The sequence below is a fragment of the Anolis carolinensis genome, chromosome 2 (assembly GCF_035594765.1).
Source record: "Anolis carolinensis isolate JA03-04 chromosome 2, rAnoCar3.1.pri, whole genome shotgun sequence".
NCBI classification, from domain to species: domain Eukaryota; kingdom Metazoa; phylum Chordata; class Lepidosauria; order Squamata; family Dactyloidae; genus Anolis; species Anolis carolinensis.
Genome location: NC_085842.1, coordinates 203830816 through 203853285, shown reverse-complemented (window position 1 = coordinate 203853285; position 22470 = coordinate 203830816). Strand labels below are relative to the sequence as shown.

At 40.1% G+C, this 22470-nt stretch overlaps 1 protein-coding gene across 3 annotated transcripts in view; it reads right to left on the bottom strand.

Moving 5' to 3' along the window:
- gne (glucosamine (UDP-N-acetyl)-2-epimerase/N-acetylmannosamine kinase) overlaps window positions 1-22470 on the bottom strand; it is a 52693-nt gene that overhangs the window by 20230 nt on the left and 9993 nt on the right. Inside the window, exons 1-4 of one of the 3 annotated variants that reach the window (XM_062971562.1) lie at window positions 14273-14490; window positions 7824-7920; window positions 2076-2284; window positions 109-560 (exon numbers count right to left, since the gene is read on the bottom strand). In XM_062971562.1, the coding sequence (XP_062827632.1) occupies window positions 109-560; window positions 2076-2239 (616 nt within the window). In that variant the 5' untranslated portion in view covers window positions 2240-2284; window positions 7824-7920; window positions 14273-14490. Of the gene's footprint in view, window positions 1-108; window positions 561-2075; window positions 2285-7823; window positions 7921-14272; window positions 14491-22470 lie in introns of those variants that run through there. The other 2 variants (XM_008114596.3, XM_003223320.4) reach the window with 2 other exon arrangements.

Below are 22470 nucleotides of genomic sequence, written 5' to 3'. Positions count from 1 at the left end.
AGTGATCAAATATCTGGCAGGATACCCTACCTAAAAGTTGGTGGGTTGCACTCAATTTGGCAAGTCACAACTTCTTCTATGTACATTCATACAAACAAACACATTTACCTAACCACATGCGGATAATGCTCATGTAGTCTTTCTTTTTGGAAGACAGCAACTTGTCATAGGAAGGGCAGCCAGCCAGTAGGATCCGATCATGGTCTTCACACATAGATATCAAATGTTGCTCTGCATTCCTTGTGCAACACACATGGTAATGAGCCAATTTGGTTATGGCATGCCTAATGGAGTCATCTATGGTCCCACTGACTTCTCCACCTTCAATGTGCAGAATTCGAATGTTCATTAAGGCTGCAGAAGTTGCCAGTGCAAGGGCATCAAACCTGTCTCCGTGGACTATCATTATGTCAGGCTTCAGGCGATTGAGAACATCTGGCAGTTTGACCAAGGCAAGGCCAACCGACTCCACCATGGATGCTTCGTCTTCTCCTCTCACTATTGTATGTAACCTGGTATGGATGTCAAAGTCATCCTGCTCAATCATACGGTAAGTGTTACTATAAAGGAAAAGAGAGGCAGGATTTTAGATTGCAATCAAGGCTTTGAACCAGGACTTAGTCAGAGTAGATCCACTGAAATCAAAGGAGCTTGACTATATAACAGAAAAAGGCAGAAACTTGTTTTAAGGGTTCTCAATTACTGTAAAGACAGGAAAGTAGCTTTTTTAGATAGTTGACATGTTAGAGACATCTAGCTTTACATATTTAAATAACTGGCACCAAACAGCACCACAAATATCACTGTATATACAAGCTAGTGGAAGAAACAAGCGAGGAAAGGAGCAACCAAAGGGGGTGGCAGTAATGAGGAAAAGATGGCAACATTGCTGCTCCTCATGCCTCAGGTGGTAGGAAAGAATGGGGTGTCATTGCAGAAGATAATATTCTATTAGAAGATAATATTCTGTTATAAAACAAAGGCACTGCACTTATATCTGACTCAGGAAGGTGAAAAGTGGTATTTGTTCCCCTCACTACTACACATTTTTCTTTCTGCAAATAGGACCAGAAAGATTGTTCTGTTCATACCAACAGATGTATGGTATTTACAAACACTGCCCACAGTATGCTATACATCTATTTGGAATATATAGGAAATTAATCAATTATTAATTAATGTCCACATAATGCAAAAGCTTTCATATAATGGTCTAATTTGGTCAGATTATTATAAAAGGGTTGTTTGTTTTTATACTTTCAATACTTAACACAGTGTGTTCAGTGTTTATTTGTGTCAATCAGTATTGTAACTATAATCAATGGGTTACTATTAATAGTTCAAAGTTAAGATAATGCTTCAGTGATAACCCCCAAACTTGTAAGACCTCATACCTGCTAGATCAAAATCTACTATTTTAATCTAAAATAAAAAATCTTTAGGAATTTTCTAGGTCCACTTCTGCTTTTATGGTATGCTTCATCTGGAAAATCTGGAGGACCTAACAAATTCCCAGAAAGGATACTTCTCCAGAAATTGCCTAGAATTTCCTCAGTTCTCCAGGGCAACTCTGTGGTAACTTCTGATGAAAATCACTTTAATGGGATTTGCTATTATCCATGGCTTTCTATTTTCCACAATAAGTACAGGAACACATCATCCATGGAAATGGTTATCATACTGTAGTTAGAAAAAATGTATTAATCCTTTAAACAATTTTAAATAGGTAAAGAATGATCCAATAAATGGTCTGGGGGACTTCATACTATACTGTTTGTGTTGCCCAGTAGATGTGGGGCCTGATAACTATTGACCTGAGACATGGTTTGAGGACCACCACCAGGAGTTCTAGATAATATATTCTGACCTTTGATGAGGACAACTAGGTTACAATGTCCTGTGTAAATTAATGGGATTTAATAGTTTCTAGGCTATGTGTATGAAGTCTGAATGGCACTAACAATTATTTCAACCACCCTTGGGATTAGTAGGTATTGCGGATCACTCTAGAATAAAAAGAAGCCCCTCCTTCATGAATTCAGTGTGATGGGAAGAAACAACAGTATACCTCTTACCCATAGTCATCAATCAGGTGGGATCCAAGAACCACCACGTCAAGCTCAAAGAACTGTGGTTCAGCTTTAATGCCAAACATAATTGGTGCCAGTTTGGAATAATCAGCTCGGTTACAAGTAGCAACGCAAACTCGAAGTTTCCGGTTGTTCCCATTTTTCTCCATTACTTGCTTTTGTTTCTGTTTAGACAGATTCTTGAAATAGAGTTCCTAGAATAATACAAGACACAATATAACTGAAACAACATTATCATACTCTGAGGTGTACTAAAAAAAATTAACTGTATTTAAGATTTGCCTAACTGTTCGCTTTCTTGTTGATGTAGTGTGCCTTGACGTCATTATGGTGACCTTAAGGCAAGCCTACAATGAGATTTTCTTGGCATGATGCGCCCCTCAGGGACAGAGAATGCGACTTGCATCCAAGATCATCTAGTGAGTTTCAATGGGTGAGTGGGGATTTGAACACTGGTATCCAGAGTTGAACTCCAACACTCAAATCACTAGACCATGATGGTTCTATTCCATATGTGCATTACAAAAATGGATATTCTTTCATGCTCACATCTTGTGGCTATGTAAATTTAATTTTTGGAAAACTAATTTTAGATACATAATTAAAAAGAATGTTTGCAGCATTTAAGTTCTTTATTGCAATCATGATTAGATCTTCATGAAATTTAAGTGGCTATTTCTGTTACCATTTTTTAACTCAAGTTTTAACCATATTATTTAATGATCATAATCTAAAAGGATTTTTCTCATGCAAACTTTTCCAGAAATGAAGAACAGGGCAAAACATGGAAGCATAGATTACAGCACTTCTGAGGTAATAATCCAACCCCGATTTAAAAGAAAGTCCACCACCTACTAGGCAGTGTTTTCCACAAACTGTGAGCTCTTACAGTCAAGACGTTCTTCCTAAGGTTCTTCTAATTTGAAACTACATGCATTTGTTTCACATGGGTGTGTACGTTTCAAAATAGGATTTCTGTGGTAACATCTTATAAACAAAGGGTATTATTAGTAGGTACTATCTTCCCAAACTCATTTTGTGTGCAATGTTGCTCTTCTACTTTTAGGGCTTTTATTATTCTTTTTGTAAGTGGAAGAAGAGACAGATGAGAAGCAAGCTGGGGATACATATATATATGACAGAAATAACCCTATCTCATTCCATGTAATTCATAACAATATAAAACTTTATGAAATATTAAGATATTTGTGGATTTACTGTAGGCTTTTGAACTTCAATAACACTGTCAATTATCTTTACTTGATCCTGTATAATTAATTGATTATTTTTCCCCATCATTTTCAGAATAAGTATATTTTGGGTGTTTGTTTATATTATATGAACACAAGGAGCCCCCGATGGCGTAGTGAACTAAAGCCTTGTGACTTGAAGGTTGGGTTGCTGACCTGAAAGCTGCCAGGTTCGATTCGCACCCGGGGAGAGTACGGATGAGCTCCCTCTATCAGCTCCAGCTCCATGCAGGGACATGAGAGAAGCCTCCCACAAGGATGGTAAAAACATCAAAACATCCAGGTATCCCCTGGGCAACGTCCTTGCAGACGGCCAATTCTCTCACTCCAGAAGCAACTCAAGTTGCTCCTGACACACACACACACACACACACAAAACACACATTGCTTTTGATAAATATTTATCTCAGTACTATGATTCTTTATTTTACCACATTATTAATTAAATAATTATATCAAATAAATCTGTGAATTTCTGAGTTTAATTTATTGGACGCAGCCTGATTTTTTATGTGAAGTTGAAAAAATAGGTTATATGACATACTATTAAGCTTCCCAAATTTAATGTTTTACAATTGTTGTTGTTATGTGCCTTCAAGTCAACTCTTGACTTATGCCGACCCTATCCTAACATTTTATTGACAATCTTTATTCATAAGTGGTTTCCACTGCCTTTCTCTGAGGCTGAGAGTGTGTGATTTGCCCAAGATCACCCAGGGGATTGAAACCCTTTTTTCCAGAACTGTGGTTAAGGACTCCGACTACCACACTACCCTGGCTCTATTTTCTCCTGCAAATTAAGAAATGCCTGTTCAGATTTTGCTTTGTTGCGTAGAGCAGCAGTTCTCAAAGTGTGTTCTGCGGAGTCCTTGTGGCTCTGCGAGAGACCCTCAGAGGCTCCACGGGCAACCTGCCTTGTTTTGGGTTGTGGCTTCCCTTCTTTCCCTTTCCCATATACTACTTTGCAGCATGCTCGCCACATGGTTCTTGCGACCACGTGGTGGCCAGTATTGGCCAGCATGCTGCAAAGGCATGACCACATGATGAGGGAGCCATTGCACTGCCACAGTGCTGCAATCACCAAGGGATACACCACACAAGCTGCTGCCGCATGTGCTGCCAACCCCGAGGAGGGACACACCACATGCACTGCCACCGCCACCCCAAGGAGGGACCGCTGCATGCACTGCTGCCCCCAAGCAGGGACCGCTGCATGCGCTGCCGCCCCCAAGGAGGGACCCTTTGCATCACATGGTCAGCATGGCCATCCTGAGGGAGCCATTGCCACCATCGTCACTGCTGCTGCTGCCCCACTCTCCAAGGACCTGCCAACGCAGCCAAAGTTGCCTCACCTGCCACACCCTCTCTCTGCAAATAGAGAAAGGAAGAGGTAAAAAAGGGAGTGGGAGTGTTGGGACCCAAAATACTCTTTCCTTCCTTTTGTGCACATCTCCATGTATTTGTGGAGGTGGTAGCTCAAGTTGCTTTTGGCTGTCGCCAGATCCAGCTACACCAAAACCAAAGGGAGAAAACTGGTCAAAGCCAGGAAACCTCACTTGGAAGCTCCTATCTATTAAGGGCCCTTCCATACAGCCATATAACCCAGAATATCAAGGCAGAATAACCGACAATATCTGTTTTGAACTGGATTATCTGAGTTCACATTGTCATATATCTCAGTTCAAAGCAGATAATGTGGTATTTTATTCAGCTGTGTGGAAGGGGCCTAAGACTGACCTTCCTGGACAGCAAGTCAGCACAACAGGGAAAACGTTGAACTCAGTAACCTTCGGAGAGGGATACTGAGAAGCCCCTCTCTCCAACCTGGATCAGGCTTGGAGGAAAGTGACAGAAGCCCTGGATTGAAGTTGAGCTATAAAGCCAGACGTTAGACCTTTTTGAATGTGAAAGGCAACAGAGCAGATGGCCAAGATTCCCATTTGTATCTAGGCTCAGTTTGGCTGCTGTTTCTCGCCTTTCACTCCTTCGTTGTGTCCGCTCTATAGCAGAAAAGCAATCCTAGGACAGTGCTGGGGAATCATTTGCCTGCAGCTCCTACCATCATTTCCCCTTTTTACAAGGACTTGAAATCCCAAATACAGAGGGCCAAACCTTTCCTGAATTCTCAACCCTCTCTCCTTCCCTACTTTTTTAGAGGCTTTTAAGCAGAGGCTCGATGGCCATCTATTTGGGTGCTTTGATTGTGTTTCTTTTGCATGGCAGAAGAAGGTTGGGCTGGATGGCCCGAGGGCTTCCACTGAAATAGTGTTAAATTTATGTTGGTCAAAAAGTTTGCCCATGCTTGGTGTGTGTGTGTGTGTGTGTGTGTGTGTGTGTGTGTATATATACACACACACATACATATATATATATACACACACACACACACATTATATATAATGTAATATGTTATACAATATATAAACATTTACTGGGGCTCCATGAGAAATATTTGCTTCAAAAAGGGCATCACGGCTGAAAAAGGTTTGAGAACCCCTGCTCTGATGAAAACTTTCCATTCTGTGGTAGCACATTAATTTGAACTCAAAAGAACAAAAGAAAACACACAACTGGCTATAAAATCCGGACCATTGCTACTCCAATTTAAACTAACAAAACTAGCTAATCTAGTTATGCAACTAAGTATCAAGACTTGATTCCTGTCAACATATACTTAAGCTCAGAAGCATAGTATTACAATCAGACAAAACACTCTTCTTGTAACATCTAAGGCTATGGTAGCAAGTATCACTTTAGACACTACTATCAGCCATTATAAACCATTTTAGGTGTACAACAGAATTGGAAGGATAATAGCTTTATAAACAAGCATATTGGTATCCCTACAAATGTCCCGATCCTCAAATACTCTCTACTTCATTCGAAAACATGCTGCATTCGCAGAGCTCAGTGTATTGTTTTGGGCATTTTGTGGGGTGGTGTCTGCCTAAGTAGCAGAAATTGTTTACATTTTCTAGCATTACACTATTAAGCTATACTGCTGGCATTGCAGAGGGATTGATTGGTGCCTGCTGGCAGAGCACTTTGATTTTCTTGATGTTCACCTTTGCTTTTCAGATGCTTCTGCAAAGATGTTTAAAGTGGCTTGTAAGTCTGTCTCTAATGAGCACTGACTACATTATTGTCAGAGTATAGTATAGTATAGTGCAAAGACGACTTACCTTCTATGTTCTTCTACATCACAATGAAGGATTAAATATTAGCTTTTATCAATAGTTGCACCCGATTTATACCACCTCCTCTTGCACAACATTGAGCAATGAGTCTTGATTAACTCATAAATTGCTCCCTCTAATAGTTTCATACTCTCTCAGCAGAAGAAAGCAAACAAAATAATAAGAAAAAAATCAATTTAAGTGAAATATGAGGGCAAAGAGATAGCACAATTTTAATGCCAGAAGAGCAAAAGAATGTAACATTAAGTAATAATGTGCCTAAACCTCTGCAAATTAAGAACAACTGCCTGACAACCAAGTCAAACATGAAAATGAGATAGTATTATTTTCTAAGTAAAGGTAGTATTTTTAGTCATAAAAGAAACTGCATTTGGAGAGAAGAAACATCAAAATGATCTAGCAGGCTATTTGCACCTAAATAATATTTAACGCAGCATCCACATTTTCTTTTGTGGGAAGGGCCTTTAAAGTTGGATAGGCAGAAATTCAACATGTGAGGAATGAACTATTCTGTCTTGGCAAATTTTTGAACATTTACAACAAAAGATTGAAATGTTCAGGGGTGGATTTCATCAATTTCAGAGTCTGATTTTCCACATATAATAGAAAATCCTCTTCTGCAAATGTCTTACAGAAATATCGATAATTAGCATTTTCTGAATGTGAAAATTCTTTACCATTGCTGTTTGCCTTAAAGTACTTTTCAACTTAGGGCAAATCTACCAGAAAGTTTTGGGTTTTTTTGCCATGACTGTTCAAGGGGTTTTTGCCTTTGCCTTCCTCTGAGACTGTGATTAGCCCAAATCTACCAAGTGGATCTCTATGAACTAGCAGGGATTCAGATCCTGGTCTCCAAGGCCACAGTTACAACACTAAAACCACTACAACACACTCATTTCTATCATATTAGCATTCAACTTTGCACATATATACATTTTTAGACACTTAAGAAATCTACTTCTATATTCAATTATTGAGGAGCATTTACTGCTTGTTATACAATGACAACTTCCAATAACCACACACACACACACATACACACACACACACACACAACTGAGTGATCACAACCAAAAGGCATAGGTAACCTGTTCTGGCATTTCAGTTTAGATGATTTGGAAGTATTTTGAACAAAAACTCAATTTCTGAGACATCAACAGCATGAGACATCTCTACTTTCTAAAAATTAAAAACATTGTGGACTCAGTTTTATACATATTATATAAAAACTTTTATATATTTTAGTCCTTTTGTAAGACATTTCTAGTATACATAATATCACTTACAGAATATTCCTGATAATTCTATTTCCTGAGCATTTCAGGGACTTTGACTCTCTTATCTCTCACTGTCCATTTTGAAATCCAACCATCTGCGCAAAGGCTGAAACATTAACAATTACATGCTTATGTTGGTTTGGGCAATCACAAGTTTACCTCATGACTTACTAGATCCCAAGCCTTGTTCAGTACTGTACTCTTAGTAGCTTTCCATATATCTTTCCTTCTAGCAGTAAAATAAGTATACCAAGCAGCACAACAGAGCACTTTCAAAAAATTATTCTGACTTCAACTTTCAGAATTCCCAGCTACTATGTTGTAGTCCAAAAAGTACTTATTCGGAAACAGGATTACCCTCCAAAATGGAAAAGAAAATTGAAATAGGATCATGCAGAGTAATGCATTTAAGCCTCAGAAGAGGGAAGTTTAGCTTTCAATGACTTGCTGTGATACTTTCACAAAACATTTTGTAGACAAAACTTATCATGCTTCTTTTGATTTGAGCTCCAAATGAAGTCTGTGGGAATGGCAGACACACCAGCTAGATGATTCTGATGAATGCGTATTGTTTACCCTAACAACATGAACAAGATGCATGGAGAAAGTCAACCACCAACTTCCTTGCTGCCTTGCAAGATTGGAGGTGGCTGCACCATTAAACAAACCACTGTTTGTTCTTGGATGCTGCAAATCGATCATTGGCTGAACTCAAACGTTGCTGAAATTCGAAGTACTATGGCCAATATTCTTATTCTGTGCCTTAAAATTCTTTCTCACTTATGGTAGAGTATGTACAGTAGAGTTCAGGTTATCCGAGTTATAACGAGCGGGCCGCGTCTCGGATAGCCGGATCTCTTGGATAATAGGGAGGCCCGGCCCAGCGCCTATACTGAAGGGAAGGGAAAAGCCAGGTTCAAGGGATGCCATCTACATTCTTCCCAGAGAAGATGGATCTTACCACTTTTTGACACATGGTTCGATCACTTCCCAACTAGATTATTGCAATATGCTCTATGTAGGTTGCTCTGAAAGCATTCAGGTACTGTATCTTTTACAACATAGAGCAATTAGATTGCTTCCTGCTACATATTTCATTTGGACCATATTACAGTGGTCGTGTACAACACCGGTTCCTGCTTTGTTTCAGCATTAAAAGTCTTGAGGTCAAGATTGCTGAAAAACTGCCTCCTCCTGTATCAGTCTGATGATTTTTTTTTTCATGTCAGGAGCGACTTGAGAAACTGCAATACAATACACTCACTGTCTGAGGCCTATTGTGTATCCCACCAGCAGCAACAATTTCAGTTAATAAGAATGTGGAACAGTGCCTTTTCTGTGACAGTGTCCAGGTTATAGAGTTTCCTCACAAAGCATAACACGTTAGCCTAATCCCTGTTGACTTTTAGGCAAGCAATGAAAATACTTATATTCCACCTGTCTTTTTATAATCTTTTTTTGAAATTGCTGGTTAGCCTCTATCTAAATGTTTTCTATTATTGTTTAAATTGGTTTGATGGCATTTTACTTTGAAAGCCATCTCAAAGGACAGTCAGGCAGTATAGAAATGGCTTAAAAACTATCCAAATGTTCTTCATGTATGATATTGAGCCATAGCCTCACAAACAAAACTTCCTTGGATGGCATTCAATAAAAGCATAAATCTGAAAATGTGTTTATCTGATCTTGGAAGTTGAACAGGATAAGTCCTGGTTGGCAACACGATGGGAGACTGCTAACGAAGACAGGGGGTTGTACTGAATGGCCCATGTGGTCACCTCCAACTCTGATTTTATGAATCCCAGATGCTACGGGCTATATTTCAGAAGAAGAAGCTAACAAAACAACCTTTCAATATTCCTTGCCTAAGTAAACCCTATGAAATTAATGGTGTCACCATAAGAAAGCAGGTAGCCTGTAGACACATAGACACATACAAATCACTGTTGTTTCGTATCCATTTCTCCCTTCTGAATAAAGGCAGGGAAGAACAGATTAAAATACAACATGGTGAATAGAATCCTAGAAAAAAGGAAAGGCATCCAGAAGCATACTACTTTGTGTATTCTTTAAGAAAAGCAGCTTTTCAATAAATTAAGCATTTTTTTAAGGAGAGGGAAAATTGGCCTGATTAATCAATGGCAGCCCATGGTCCATTGGTGAGAAGAGAGCTTCTTCCCAAGCTCACTCCTAGCTCACAGAGATGGTGATTTTGGGATAGTTTCCTGGAAAGGGGGATTTTGAGTGATGCAACTGATGGGTTACGCATCTGTTGCACACATAATCCAGGTTTTGATAACCTTGCAAGGTCATAGCAGCAATGAAGCTACAAAACCACATGGAGAAAAGTGTGTGCTACTCGTTAAGAAAAACAAGAGGAAAAAACTCCCAAGATTTCTGGCTGTGAAATTTCTAATGGCATTCAGATCTATACTTGAGGTATATAAACTTTACTTATATTTATGCATATGCATAATTTACATTCTGGCATAGTACCGGTAGTTCATATTGCTTGTATTAACTGACTTCTATATTAAACTGGGACAGACTGAGTTTTCTGGAACCCGTCTTTGATAAAACACTATCCCCCATAAATGGTCTTTTAGAGAAATGTTAGGAATGAAGCTGAAACATTTTGGTATATATAAAAAAAGTCTTGAGGCACTTAAATACAGTACAGTGAAATTTTATTTTGTGCAGTTTTCCATGGACTAGTCTATTTCATCAGACGTCTGAACAAAGAATTTTTAGCCAACAAGCAAACACACAATCTCTTTCTCTCTAAATTAACCCTCACCCTTAGCAAAAATGGACACAAAATGCCAACAAACCACTCCCTCCGTCTTGCAACTTTCAAAAGTGTTGCCTTTGCGTCATTTTCCTGCATTCCTAGATTAAACAGCAAGAGTTATTTAGTCTGGGAAGGATGGGACGAGCACTGTTGTAAGTAACAGAAGTCAGGCCAAGTTTCTGCAAAATCAACACATGATGCAACCTCTATAACAGGTAGAAGACTGCTTGCAGCCATAAGAAATAAGCTTTTATGAAGCAGCCATCCTTTGATGCCACTTAATATCCCCACCACTGGATCTGGTATCTTTAACTGAAGTAGAAGTTTCAATACATTTTATGTTGATAACACCGTTTTTAGATATGCATAATTTTGTGATACAATTGTTCAGTTTTACTAGCAAACCAGAGGTTTAACCAACCTCTTATACGAGACACATACATGAATTGAAATGTATGTGGACACAATGTATCTCATGAAAACCTTTCATTTCTATTCTTATGAAATCCATAGGGTATACACTATGAGCACCAGATCCCCTCTAATCTTGGAAGCAAAGCTTAGTCAGTCCCTGGATAGTACATGGATGACAGGCTAAACAAATATACCAGCCTCTACAGACTGTATTTCAGAAAAAGGAACTGGGAAAACCGTGTTGTCAAATGTGTTGTTGAAGGCTTTCATGGCTGGAATCACAGGGTTGTTGTGTGTTTTCCGGGCTGTATGGCCATGTTCCAGAAGTATTATCTCCTGACGTTTCGACCACATCTATGGCAGGCATCCTCAGAGGTTGTGAGGTCTGATGTAAACTAGGCAACTGGGAAAACCACCTCCAAGTACCCGCTACCTAGGAAAACCCTATCAAATCCATAGGGTAGCCTACACTATGAACACCAGATCCCCTCTAATCTGGAAATCTTGAACAGAAGACCACTCACAAATCCCAGGTGCTGTGGACTATATTTCTGAGGACAGAACCAGCAAAACCACTTCTGAGGATTGATTAAATTACAACATGGTTAAATCCATGGGGTAGCCATACACTAAAGAACCCAGACCCCCTCTGATCTTGGAAATTAAGCAGGGCCAGTTCTGGATAGTACTTGTATGAGACTGTCAATGAATCCCAGGATCTGTAGGCTACATTTCAGAGAAAGGATCTGTCAAGACCTCTTCTGAGAGCCCTTCCAGATAGGCCCTATATCCTAGGATGTGATCCCAGGTTTTCTGTTTATCCCAGATTATCTCGGAGTGCAGACTCAGTTTAATTTAGTTTAAAGCAGAAAACCTGGGATCAGATACTGGGATATAGTGCTTGTCTGGAAGGGCCCTGAGTACTCCTTGCCTAAGAAAACTCTATGAAATCCATAGGGTAGCCATACACGAAGGGCACCAGATCCACTCTAATCTTGGAAGCATGGTCAGCTTGGTTAGCATTTCGATGGGAGACAGCCCACAAGTATAATTGTAGGCTATATTTCAGAGGAAGGAACTGGCAATGCCACCTCTGAGGCCCTATCTTCACTGCCAGATAAAATCAAAATTATCTGCTTTGAACTGGATTATATGGCAGTGTCGACATATAATCCAGTTCAAAGCAGATCATGTGGTTAGCCATGCCCTAAAGCCACCAGATCCCCTAAACAGGGTCAGTCCTGGATAATACCTTTATGAGAGACTGTTAGTGAATCCTAAACCCCTTCTACACTGCCATATAATCCAGATTATCGAAACAGATAATGTGGGTAGCCATATCCTAAAGTCACCAGATCCTCTTTGATCTTGAAAGCTAAGCAGGGTCAGTCCTGGATAGTACTTGTATGAGAGATTGCTAGTGAATCCCAGGCCATTTTGACACTGCCATATAATCCAGATTATAAATGAATCTACACCAGCCTACTGGCTGTAAGGAATTGTGGGAGTTGAAGTCCAAAACACCTGGAGAGATGAAGTTTGCCCGAGCCTGATCTACACTGTCATACAATCTAGTTCAAAACAGATAATCTGGGTTTTACAGTAGAGATTTGCTTATCCAACATTCTGGATTATCCAATGCAATCTGCCTTTTAGTGTTTTTGTAGTCAATGTTTTCAATACATTGCTATGTTTTGATGCTAAATTTGTAAATACAGTAATTACTAAATAATGTTTTCATGTATTGAACTGCTTTTCTGTCGATTTGTTTGATGTTTTGGTGCTTAATTTGTAAAATCACAACGTAATTTGATGTTTAATACGCTTTCCCTTAATTCCTCCTTATTATCCAACATTTTCGCTTATCCAACATTCTGCTGAAAGCGAGACTCTACTGTATATATAATCCGGACCCCAGGCCCCTTTCACACAACTGAGTAAAACCCCACATGTTCTGTTTTGAACCGGAATATATGGCAGTGTGGACTCAGATCACCCAGTTCAAAGCAGATATTGTGGGATTTTCTGCCTTGATATTCTTGGTTATATGACTGTATGAAAGGCTTCGTAGACAGGTAGGAAGGGCACACAAACATACACGCGTTGCCCTATCACATACAGTTTGATGGTTGGAGCAAGATAAAAGCGAGTAGGGCCCTAAATCTCAGGATATGATCCCAGGTTTTCTGCATTAAACGGGCCCATTCCGTTAAACGGGCTGAATAAAATTCCACATGCTCTGCTTTGAACTGGGATATATGGCATTGTGGACTCAGATAACCCAGGGCCCTTCCACGCAGCCATATAACCCAGAAGATCAAGGTAGGAAATCCCACAATATCTGCTTTGAATTCGGTTATTTGCCATATATTCCAGTTCAAAGCAGATATAGTGGGATTTCCTACCTTGATCTTCTGGGTTATATGGCTGTGTGGAAGGGTCCCCAGTAGAAAGCAGAAATTGTGGGATTTTCTGCCTTGAAAAGGAGGAGCTTCCAAGTGAGGTTTCCTGTCTTTTCCTGTCAGATAATCTGGGATAAACAGAAAACCAGATCCTGGGATATAGGGCCTGTCTGGAAGGGCTCCAGTATTACAGCATAGTTCTGCACCACAACAGACGCAGCTGACCTTAACATAGCACACTTAAATGTAAAGGGAAGAGGGGAGGGAGGATGTTTGAAGGCTGCCTCATCACACTAGAGCATGAATCCACTTTAAATCCGGTTTCTGCCTCCTGCAGAATTCTGGAGTTTGTAGTTTGGTGAGGCCCAGGACCTGTCTGGCTGAGCTGTTTAAAGCCCCCTCCCTAAAGTGGATTTAAAGTGGACGCAAGCTCTAGTGTGATGAGGTCCTATATAGACACAGCAATTTACTCAAACCGAGGCCCCTTTCACACAGCTGTAGAAAATCCACATGGAACCCAATGATATGGCAGTGTGGACTCAGATAACTCAGTTCAAAGCAGATACTGAGGATGATCTGCCTTGAACTTCTGGGTTATATGGATGTGGAAGGGCCCTGAGCCCATCTAACAGAAGCTGGCTGCTTACAGAGGAGGCCTGGGAGCATGAAAGCGCCCCGATAATAGAGCCTTTTCCACCCCTCCCTTCCCCGCAGCCCCAGTGACGCAGGGCACCCATTGCCCAGGCAACGGGAGAACCCACGGCGGGAGGGGCGGCCCACTTCCCCTCCCGACACAAGGCCCTCCTCAGAGGCAGGCACCCCGCCTCCCCTCCAGGCCTCGTTGCCTTTACCTCTCTTCTCGTCCGTAGGCCGCATGGAAGGGCAGGAGGCAGCTGACGCGACAAGGGCCCGGCTCTCTCTTCTTCCTCCTCCTCCTCCTTGTCTGCTGCGGGAGGAATGGCGCAGAGAAGGAAGAAGGCCGGTGCCTTCCTCGCCCCTCAGGGAGAGCCCGCCTCGCCCTCCTCCTCCTCCTCGCCGCCACCGCAGGGCCCCCGGCTACTCTGCCCCCCCCCCCCCCTTTCCAAATAACGGCCGCCTCTCGCGCTCGCCAGGCACGCGCTTCAGGAAGAAAGCACTTGGCGGGAAAACGCGTGCTCCCTTCAGCACCGTTTTTTTCTCCCCCTCTCAGGGCCCTTCCACACAGCCCCATATCCCAGAATATCAAGGCAGGAAATCCCACAATATCTGCTTTGAACTGGGTTATCTGAGCCCACACTGCCATATTTCCCAGTTCAAAGCAGATAATGTGGGATTTTATTCCACTTTGTGGAAGGGGGCCTCGGGATTGGATATCATTGTAGATCCCTATATAGATCCCCTGTGGCGAAGTGTGTTAAAGTGCTGAACTTGCAGACCGAAAGGTCCCAGGTTCAAATCCTGGGAGCGGCTTGAGCGCCCGCTGTTACCTCCAGCTCCTGCCAACCTAGCAGTTCAAAAACATGCCAATGTGAGTAGATCAATAGGTACCGCTCCGGCAGGAAGGTAACGGCGCTCCATGCAGTCATGCCGGCCACATGACCTTGGAGCTGTCTACGGACAACGCCAGCTCTTCGGCTTAGAAATGGAGATGAGCACCAACCCCCAGAGTCAGACATGACTGGACTTAATGTCAGGGGAAACCTTTACCTTTTATAAACCAGTTCAAAGCAGAAAATCTGCGGACCCTTCCACATAGCCATATAACACAGAATATCAAGGCAGAAAATCCCACATTATCTGCTTTGAACTGGATTATGTGGCAGTGTGGACTCAGATATTCTGCCTTGATATTCTGTGTTATGCGGCTGTGTGTAGGGGCCCTAAATTTAAAGCAAAAAGGGTCCTAGAAAGATATTCTCTCACTAATAGGCCCTAATACTGCCATGTATTGCACCATGAAACGGCATTACGTGGCCACTGTAGACTAAGGGCCCTTCTGGACAGGTCCTATATCCCTGGCCCCTTCCACACAGCTGAATAAAATCCCACATCTGCTTTGAACTGGGATATATGACAGTGTGGACTCAGATCACCCAGTTAAAAGCAGATATTGTGGGATTTTCTACCTTGACATCCTGGGTTATATGGCTGTGTAGAAGGGCCTCAACTCCATGCTTTTACATTGATGTGGTATTGAGGACTGTGTGGTGATGTTTGGGGTGTGGAGGGATGGGTGTGTTGTTTTGTGGTGTGTGCTGGGGAAAGCATTTAATTTCATTGTGCAATAGCACAATGACAATAAAGTTAATCTATGAAATAAAGTTTGTGTCCATTTAACCACCAGAAAACAAAAATGTCACTATCTCAGCTGGTTTGGATTTTCTGAGTATTTAATTATTTCAGATAAGGGACACACCACCTATAAGAGGATCAATGCATCTTTTAGAGAAGAGCTTCTTAAACTTTTTCCACTCACAACCCTTTCCTCCTGATAAATTTTTACATGAACCAAGGTGTATAAGCATATAAAATAGGAATAAAAATCAAGCATTTGTTGCTAATAAATCAACATTTGCAAGGCTTGCTAAGGAGGCGGATGTTCCTTTTTATGGAGCATAGCTGAAGCATTTTCTGCAGAGTCCACGTAAACCATGCATGTTGTTGCTAACAGGTTTGTGTAAATGGGTGGGGTTCAGAAATCTCTGGCTGTTGCCAAATTTTTCGCGACTCCAGCATTGAGCTAGCGGAACAACATTTGGGATCGGGATGCACACTTTTAGAAGCAAAGTTTTAAAGGATTCTAACCCACACATCCATGCAAATCCAAAGGAAGGAATAATAGTAATCAAAGTGGGATCATAGTGCTAAAAATGGGCCTCTTGTCTTCATTGTAATGTCACTCCATAATTTGTTTCAAAGTAACTCCTTTTTCTGGAGCAACTGATCCAATAAACTGTCAAAATGTTTATGTTAATGGGATGGCTCAGGCTGGAGCTACACTGCCATATAATCCAGATTATCTGCTTTGAACTTGATTATATGACTCCACATTGCCATATAATCCAGTTCAAAGCAGATAATCTGGATTTTATATGGCAGTGTAGATGGGGAATGAACAAATGGTAAAGTTGATACAGCAAAGGCCTGTGGCTCTATGGAAAAGAAACATAACATGTTGGGATAAGTGGAGGTTAAATGTCACTCAGAATACAGTTTGTAGCTATAAATATGACAGGAAGTATAGCTATCTTGAAACTAACAGAAATAGGGTACACAGTTAAGAAACTTCTTTCTTTTTAGTCATTATTTCTCCACTTTATATCAATGGTTCTCCACACCTTTCTATCAGTTGCCAGCATTGCAAACTTCATGCAGATTTCATCAGTCACAATCAAAACAAGAGAGGATCCAAATGTCAAAGGTGGATTTTGTGCACATGGCACCTCATAGCTACAGAGAAACGGAAATGAGCTGGTAGAAAGGAAATATCTTGATAAATATTAACTCAAGGCATGGGTGCACAAGCATAAATAAATTACACAACTGACACGTAATCAAAAGGTTATGAGACTTTCCTCATCTAATTTGACTTTGGTGTAGTTGTCTGATAGGTATATGAATAGTTTAAAGAGCCTTGATTCCTTAGAAAGGGAAAGATCTCGTTAAATATTAATTCGAAGTATGTGTACACAAGTATAAATAAATTACGCAATTCACATGTGATCTAAAGGTCACATTGTATATTTTTAAAATATAGACTCAGGCTGGATCTACAGTGCCATATAATCCAGATTATCAAATTATATAATCCAGATTATCTGCTTTGAACTGGAATATATTAGTCTACACTGCCATATAATCCAGTTCAAAACAGATTTTATATGGCTGTGCAGATGGGGCCTCAGTTAACTGGCACCCATGGGATTGGTAAATGCTGGAGATATAGATATATATATATATATATATATATATATATATATATATAGTTTCTGGTTGCTTGAGAGTTACTATTAAAAATAGGCTGAACCAGTACTACATATTATAGTAAAGGTAAAGGTTTCCCCTGATGTTGTCCAGTCATGTCTGACTCTGGGGGTTGGTGCTCATCTCCATTTCTAAGCCGAAGAGCCGGCGTTGTCCGTAGACACCTCCAAGGTCATGTGACCAGCATGACTGCATGGAGCGCCGTTACCTTCGCACCGGAGCGGTACCTATTGATCTACTCACATTGGCATGTTTTTGAACTGCTAGGTTGGCAGAAGCTGGAGCTAACAACGGGCGCTCACTCCGCTCCTGGGATTTGAACCTGGGACCTTTTGGTCTGCAAGTTCAGCAGCTCAGCTCTTTAACACACTTCGCCACCGGGGCTCCACTACATATTATACCATATCATAAACTCTGCTTTTCACTTTATATTAATATTGAAATACAGTAATTAAAAGCAAATGAAGAGAAATGAAGACAAGCATAACATAATGTAACAGGTTACTACATACTACATTACTTTATGAATTATTTCTTTGGTTTTTTTGCGAGTTGCTTGAGGCCCAGTTAACTAAGGGCCCTTCCATACAGCCATACAACCCAGAATATCAAGGCAAATAATCCACAATATCTGCTTTCAACTGAGTTATCTGAATCTATACTGCCTTATAATCCAGTCAAATGTGGATTTTATACAGCTGTGTGGAAGGGGCCTGAGAGTCTACTGTATATAAATCTGAACAGTAACTATAGAGACTGAAATAACATTTTCCAGGAGAATGCAGTTATGTTAGTCTTATTAACTGCCACTGATATATGTTTGCATGTAATATTCTGAATTTAATTACTGATTGAATATCACTCTTCTGAGATGGTCCAGAGCTATTTTGGACTTAAGATTTTTTTGAGGATTTAGGAATGCATGCATTTGAATATGCATACATATATACATACATACATACATACATACATACATACATACATACATTAAAAAGCTGGAGTTTGGAACTGAGACCAAAGTTTAAATATGAACCTCATTTATGTTTCATATATGCCTTGCACATATAGCCTGGAAATCATTTTATATAATATTTTTAACAATTTTCTGCTTGAAACAAAGTTTGGGTACATCAGAAAGCAAAGGCATCACTATCTCAGCCACACATATGGACGATTTAGAGTTTTGGCGATTTTGGATTTTGGAATTCTGGATAAGGGATGCTCAGGTTATATTGACATCCTGCAAGTGATGGCAATACAGGGATACTTGTGGTTGCAAATATGTAAAAATTATATACACATATATTTCCAGTCTAGCATACTTAAGATGTTAGAGTCTCTTAATGGCAAAACCTTTCAAAATCATACCATAGATTTCTGTAGTCTTATGTGTATATGTTCCAATTGTACATATCATCTCCGTAGAGATATCTTGGGATTAAGTAAGAGCCTCTCAATGAATCATAAAAGATCTGTTTTTGTGGTTTTGGGGCATCCCCCCTTTTCCTCCCAGGCCTCCATTCTCTCTGACTTCCTTATTATTTGATCTATGACTTTAATGTCCCAATGGCTGCATGCTACACTTTTTGTTGCCAGACACCGTCTCTCTAGCTGCCATTGACTTAGTCACTGTCATGTCACAAGTTTAAAAGACAGAAATGGCTTGAAAGGGACAGGGAGACTCAGAGGTGTATTCTTATTGTGTAACACACCTTCATACTGCAGCTGACACACTAACGTGTTGTGACACACAGTTTGGAAAGCTCTGATCTTGAACAAGAGGAAATTGAATTCATGGCTGAGCATCCAGGAAACTCCAGAGTGATCCTAATGTTTTAAGATATGGACAGAAGAACTGGCCTGGATCAGGCTCAATCCAGCATCCACTTGTCCAATAGACTGTTGTCACTTTGCTAAAAGTAGCTCTTTTGCAGCAGCTTGATGGTGATGTTGCTTCTATTGGTCGCATGGCCTTGTGATCTCAAGAGAAGCAACATCATCAGCAAGTCTCTGTGAGGAGCTGCTTTTGGCTGGTGAAACTTAGGCACTGATGGACCCAATGTGGTTGTTTGGGCACTGAAAAAGCTCCTGGGATGCTTGCATATTGAATTGCAGCAGCCCCAGATCACATAACACTGGGCTATTTTGGCAAGCGTAGATCCAGCCAAAGGTACAAAAACACTATCCAATGCTAGTTGTCACCACAAGGTAACATTTACCACATTTTCCAAAACATAAAAACATACAAAAATGTACAAAAACACATTTGAAAATATATCCCTTATATCAACAGTAAAATGACCAGCCGTCTCATGACAACTTGAAACAAAAGTATTTGTTTAAAAGAATCGTTTACAGTGTAAGGACAAAAAGAATTGTTTACAGTGTAAGGACAAAATCATATTACTGAACTGAGGCTGGATCTACACTGCCCTATATCCCAGGATCTGGTTCCAAATGATCTGTTTATCCCAGATTATCTGGCAGTGTAGACTCATGTAATCCAAGTCAGATAATCTGGTATCAGATCCTGGGATATAGAGCAGTCTAGAGAAGCCTGAATATAAAAAATCAGGTCGAGTATTATTTGATAGTGGAAACTGTTCATCTGTTGTGTTTACTATAAGTTTTTGTCAGTTCTTGTAAAATAACTGCGTGACAACTACTGTAAAAACTGTTCATAGTGAAATCCTACATATATCTGGTCAGCTGCAAACTCCTGCTATGGCCCCTTCCACACTGCCCTATATCCCAGGATCCGATTCCAGATTGTCTGATTTAAACTGGATTTGAACCAACACGCAGGTCAGCAACCCAGCCTTCAAGTTATCAGTCCTGCCAGGCTCCTGACACTAAATTCAGCTGTGGGAAGGTAATATTATATACCTGTTTGGTAAAACAATGAGTTAAATCCAATGTTAATCCTATTTAGACTAAATTTATTGAAACCTATGGAATGTAAGTTAGTTGTGGATAGTAACAGGACTACTTCACACAGGAGTTGTGAAATTTTTATTTCCTCAATTTATTAATTTAAATATTTATGTTTTGTGCCTTCAAGTCATTTATGACTTATGACAACAATAAGGCAAACCTATAATAGGGTTTTTTTGAGGCTAAGGCTGTGTGACTTGTCCAAAGTCACCCAATAGGTTTCTATGGCTGACTTGGACCCCTTCCACACAGCTGCATCAAATCCCACATTATCTGCTTTAAACTGGGTTATAGGGCAGTGTGGACTCAGATAACCCAGTTCAATGCAGGTATTGTGGATTATCTGACTTGTTGTTCAAGTTATTTCTGAATAACTGTTTATTTTAATTTCTGGTTGTATGTTGTATGTCTATGTGTTAAATGTTTTGATATGACCAATGTGCTAATCAATAAAACGTGTTGTTGTTGACTTGATATTCTGGGTTATATGGCTGTGCGGAAGGGCCCCTGAATTCTGTTCTCCAGAATCAGTCCTGTTATCAAGAAATCGGACTCCCCTCCTGAAGTATGTAATCAATGCCCAACTCAAACCACTTCACCATGCAGCCTCCCACCCTGTATCTGAAGATAATAATAATAATAATAATAATAATAATAATAATAATAATAATAATAACTTTATTTTTATACCCCGCCCCATCTCCCCGAAGGGACTCGGGGCGGCTTACATGGGGCCTGGCCCGATAAAACAAACAAATAACAGTAACAAAGCAATAAAACAATTATCACATCATACCCACACCAGAAACCTTGCCTGTAAATTAATCCAATTTTTATTTTTGTTCCACATAGGGAACATTTATGCAATACATTCTGCAAGAATGTTACTAAGCTTTGACCAGTATACTGTATAAAGATTGTTTCTTGAAGTATATTTGGCTCTCTGTATCCAGAGTATCTATCTATGGATCTAACTGTCTGTGGGTGAAAATATTTTTCAAAAATCCAAAAAGCAAATCTTGATTTTGCCTTAAGGGACACAATTTTATTATGCTATAGCATATAACGGAACTTGTGCATCCAGGGATTTGGTATCTATAGGGGTCCTGGAACGAAACCCCAGCAGATACTAAGGGACCACTGTATTATCCAAAGAGCTGGTTGCATGTAAATGTGCAAAATACATAGTTTCAATTAATTTTCATTTCCCTCTTATTTTCCCTGTATCAGAAATAGTCTAGATACACTGTAAATGTTGTTTCAGAGCCAGATTACATGGAACCAATATTGGATTGTTTCATGCATTTGCTAATATAGGATAAGACCACTAAGCAATGTTAATCTGTATTCCTATTTTAAGATTATTCATTTGGAAGATTGTTTTAAAAAACATTGGAAGCATTAAACCAATTGGCAAATTATTTGAACTTTTACTGAGATGAAGGAATAATCTGAGATCTCTTCTACACTGCAGTATAATCCGGATTATCAAAACAAATAAACCAAATTATCTTCTTTGAACTGGATTATACGAGTTTACACTGCAATATAATCCAATTCAAAGCAGATAATTTGGATTTTATATGGTAGTGTTGATGGGATCCTAGACTTGTGTTTAGCAAGACAAGGTTGGCCATACACAGAAAGAAAGAAGGCACCTGGCAGGCTGAAACCTTCCCCTGCTAATATCACTTCTTAAAATACGCATAATAGAAGTGAAATAATGTTTCACAAACTCAGAAGAAGGAGGTCTGGGCAAAGACACAAGCCCTGTATAGGAGGGTACTAAACATCAAGCATTAAAGAGAGAGAGAATAATGATGCTCGACCCTTTGAACAAGGAACTAAGGTTGCATTTACATTTAAGACTGCCAGAATAATAAAACAGAAAAAAACCCTGCCTCCCCATCTTTGAAGTCTGAACAAACCTGAGGAACAACTCACAGTTTGTTGCTGGTTTATTTCTGACTTGCTGGATTCTGAATTCTAGGTTTGGACATCACAATATGTCCACCAAGGAAGGAATATGTGTGCTTTACTTGATTAGTTTGTTTGCATATTCCCACTTGTAGTAGAAACAATCAGACGAGACGTATCAGAACCCTGATTTTAAATGACAAAACAAGGTCCCCTCAGTGGTTTGTATCAAGCA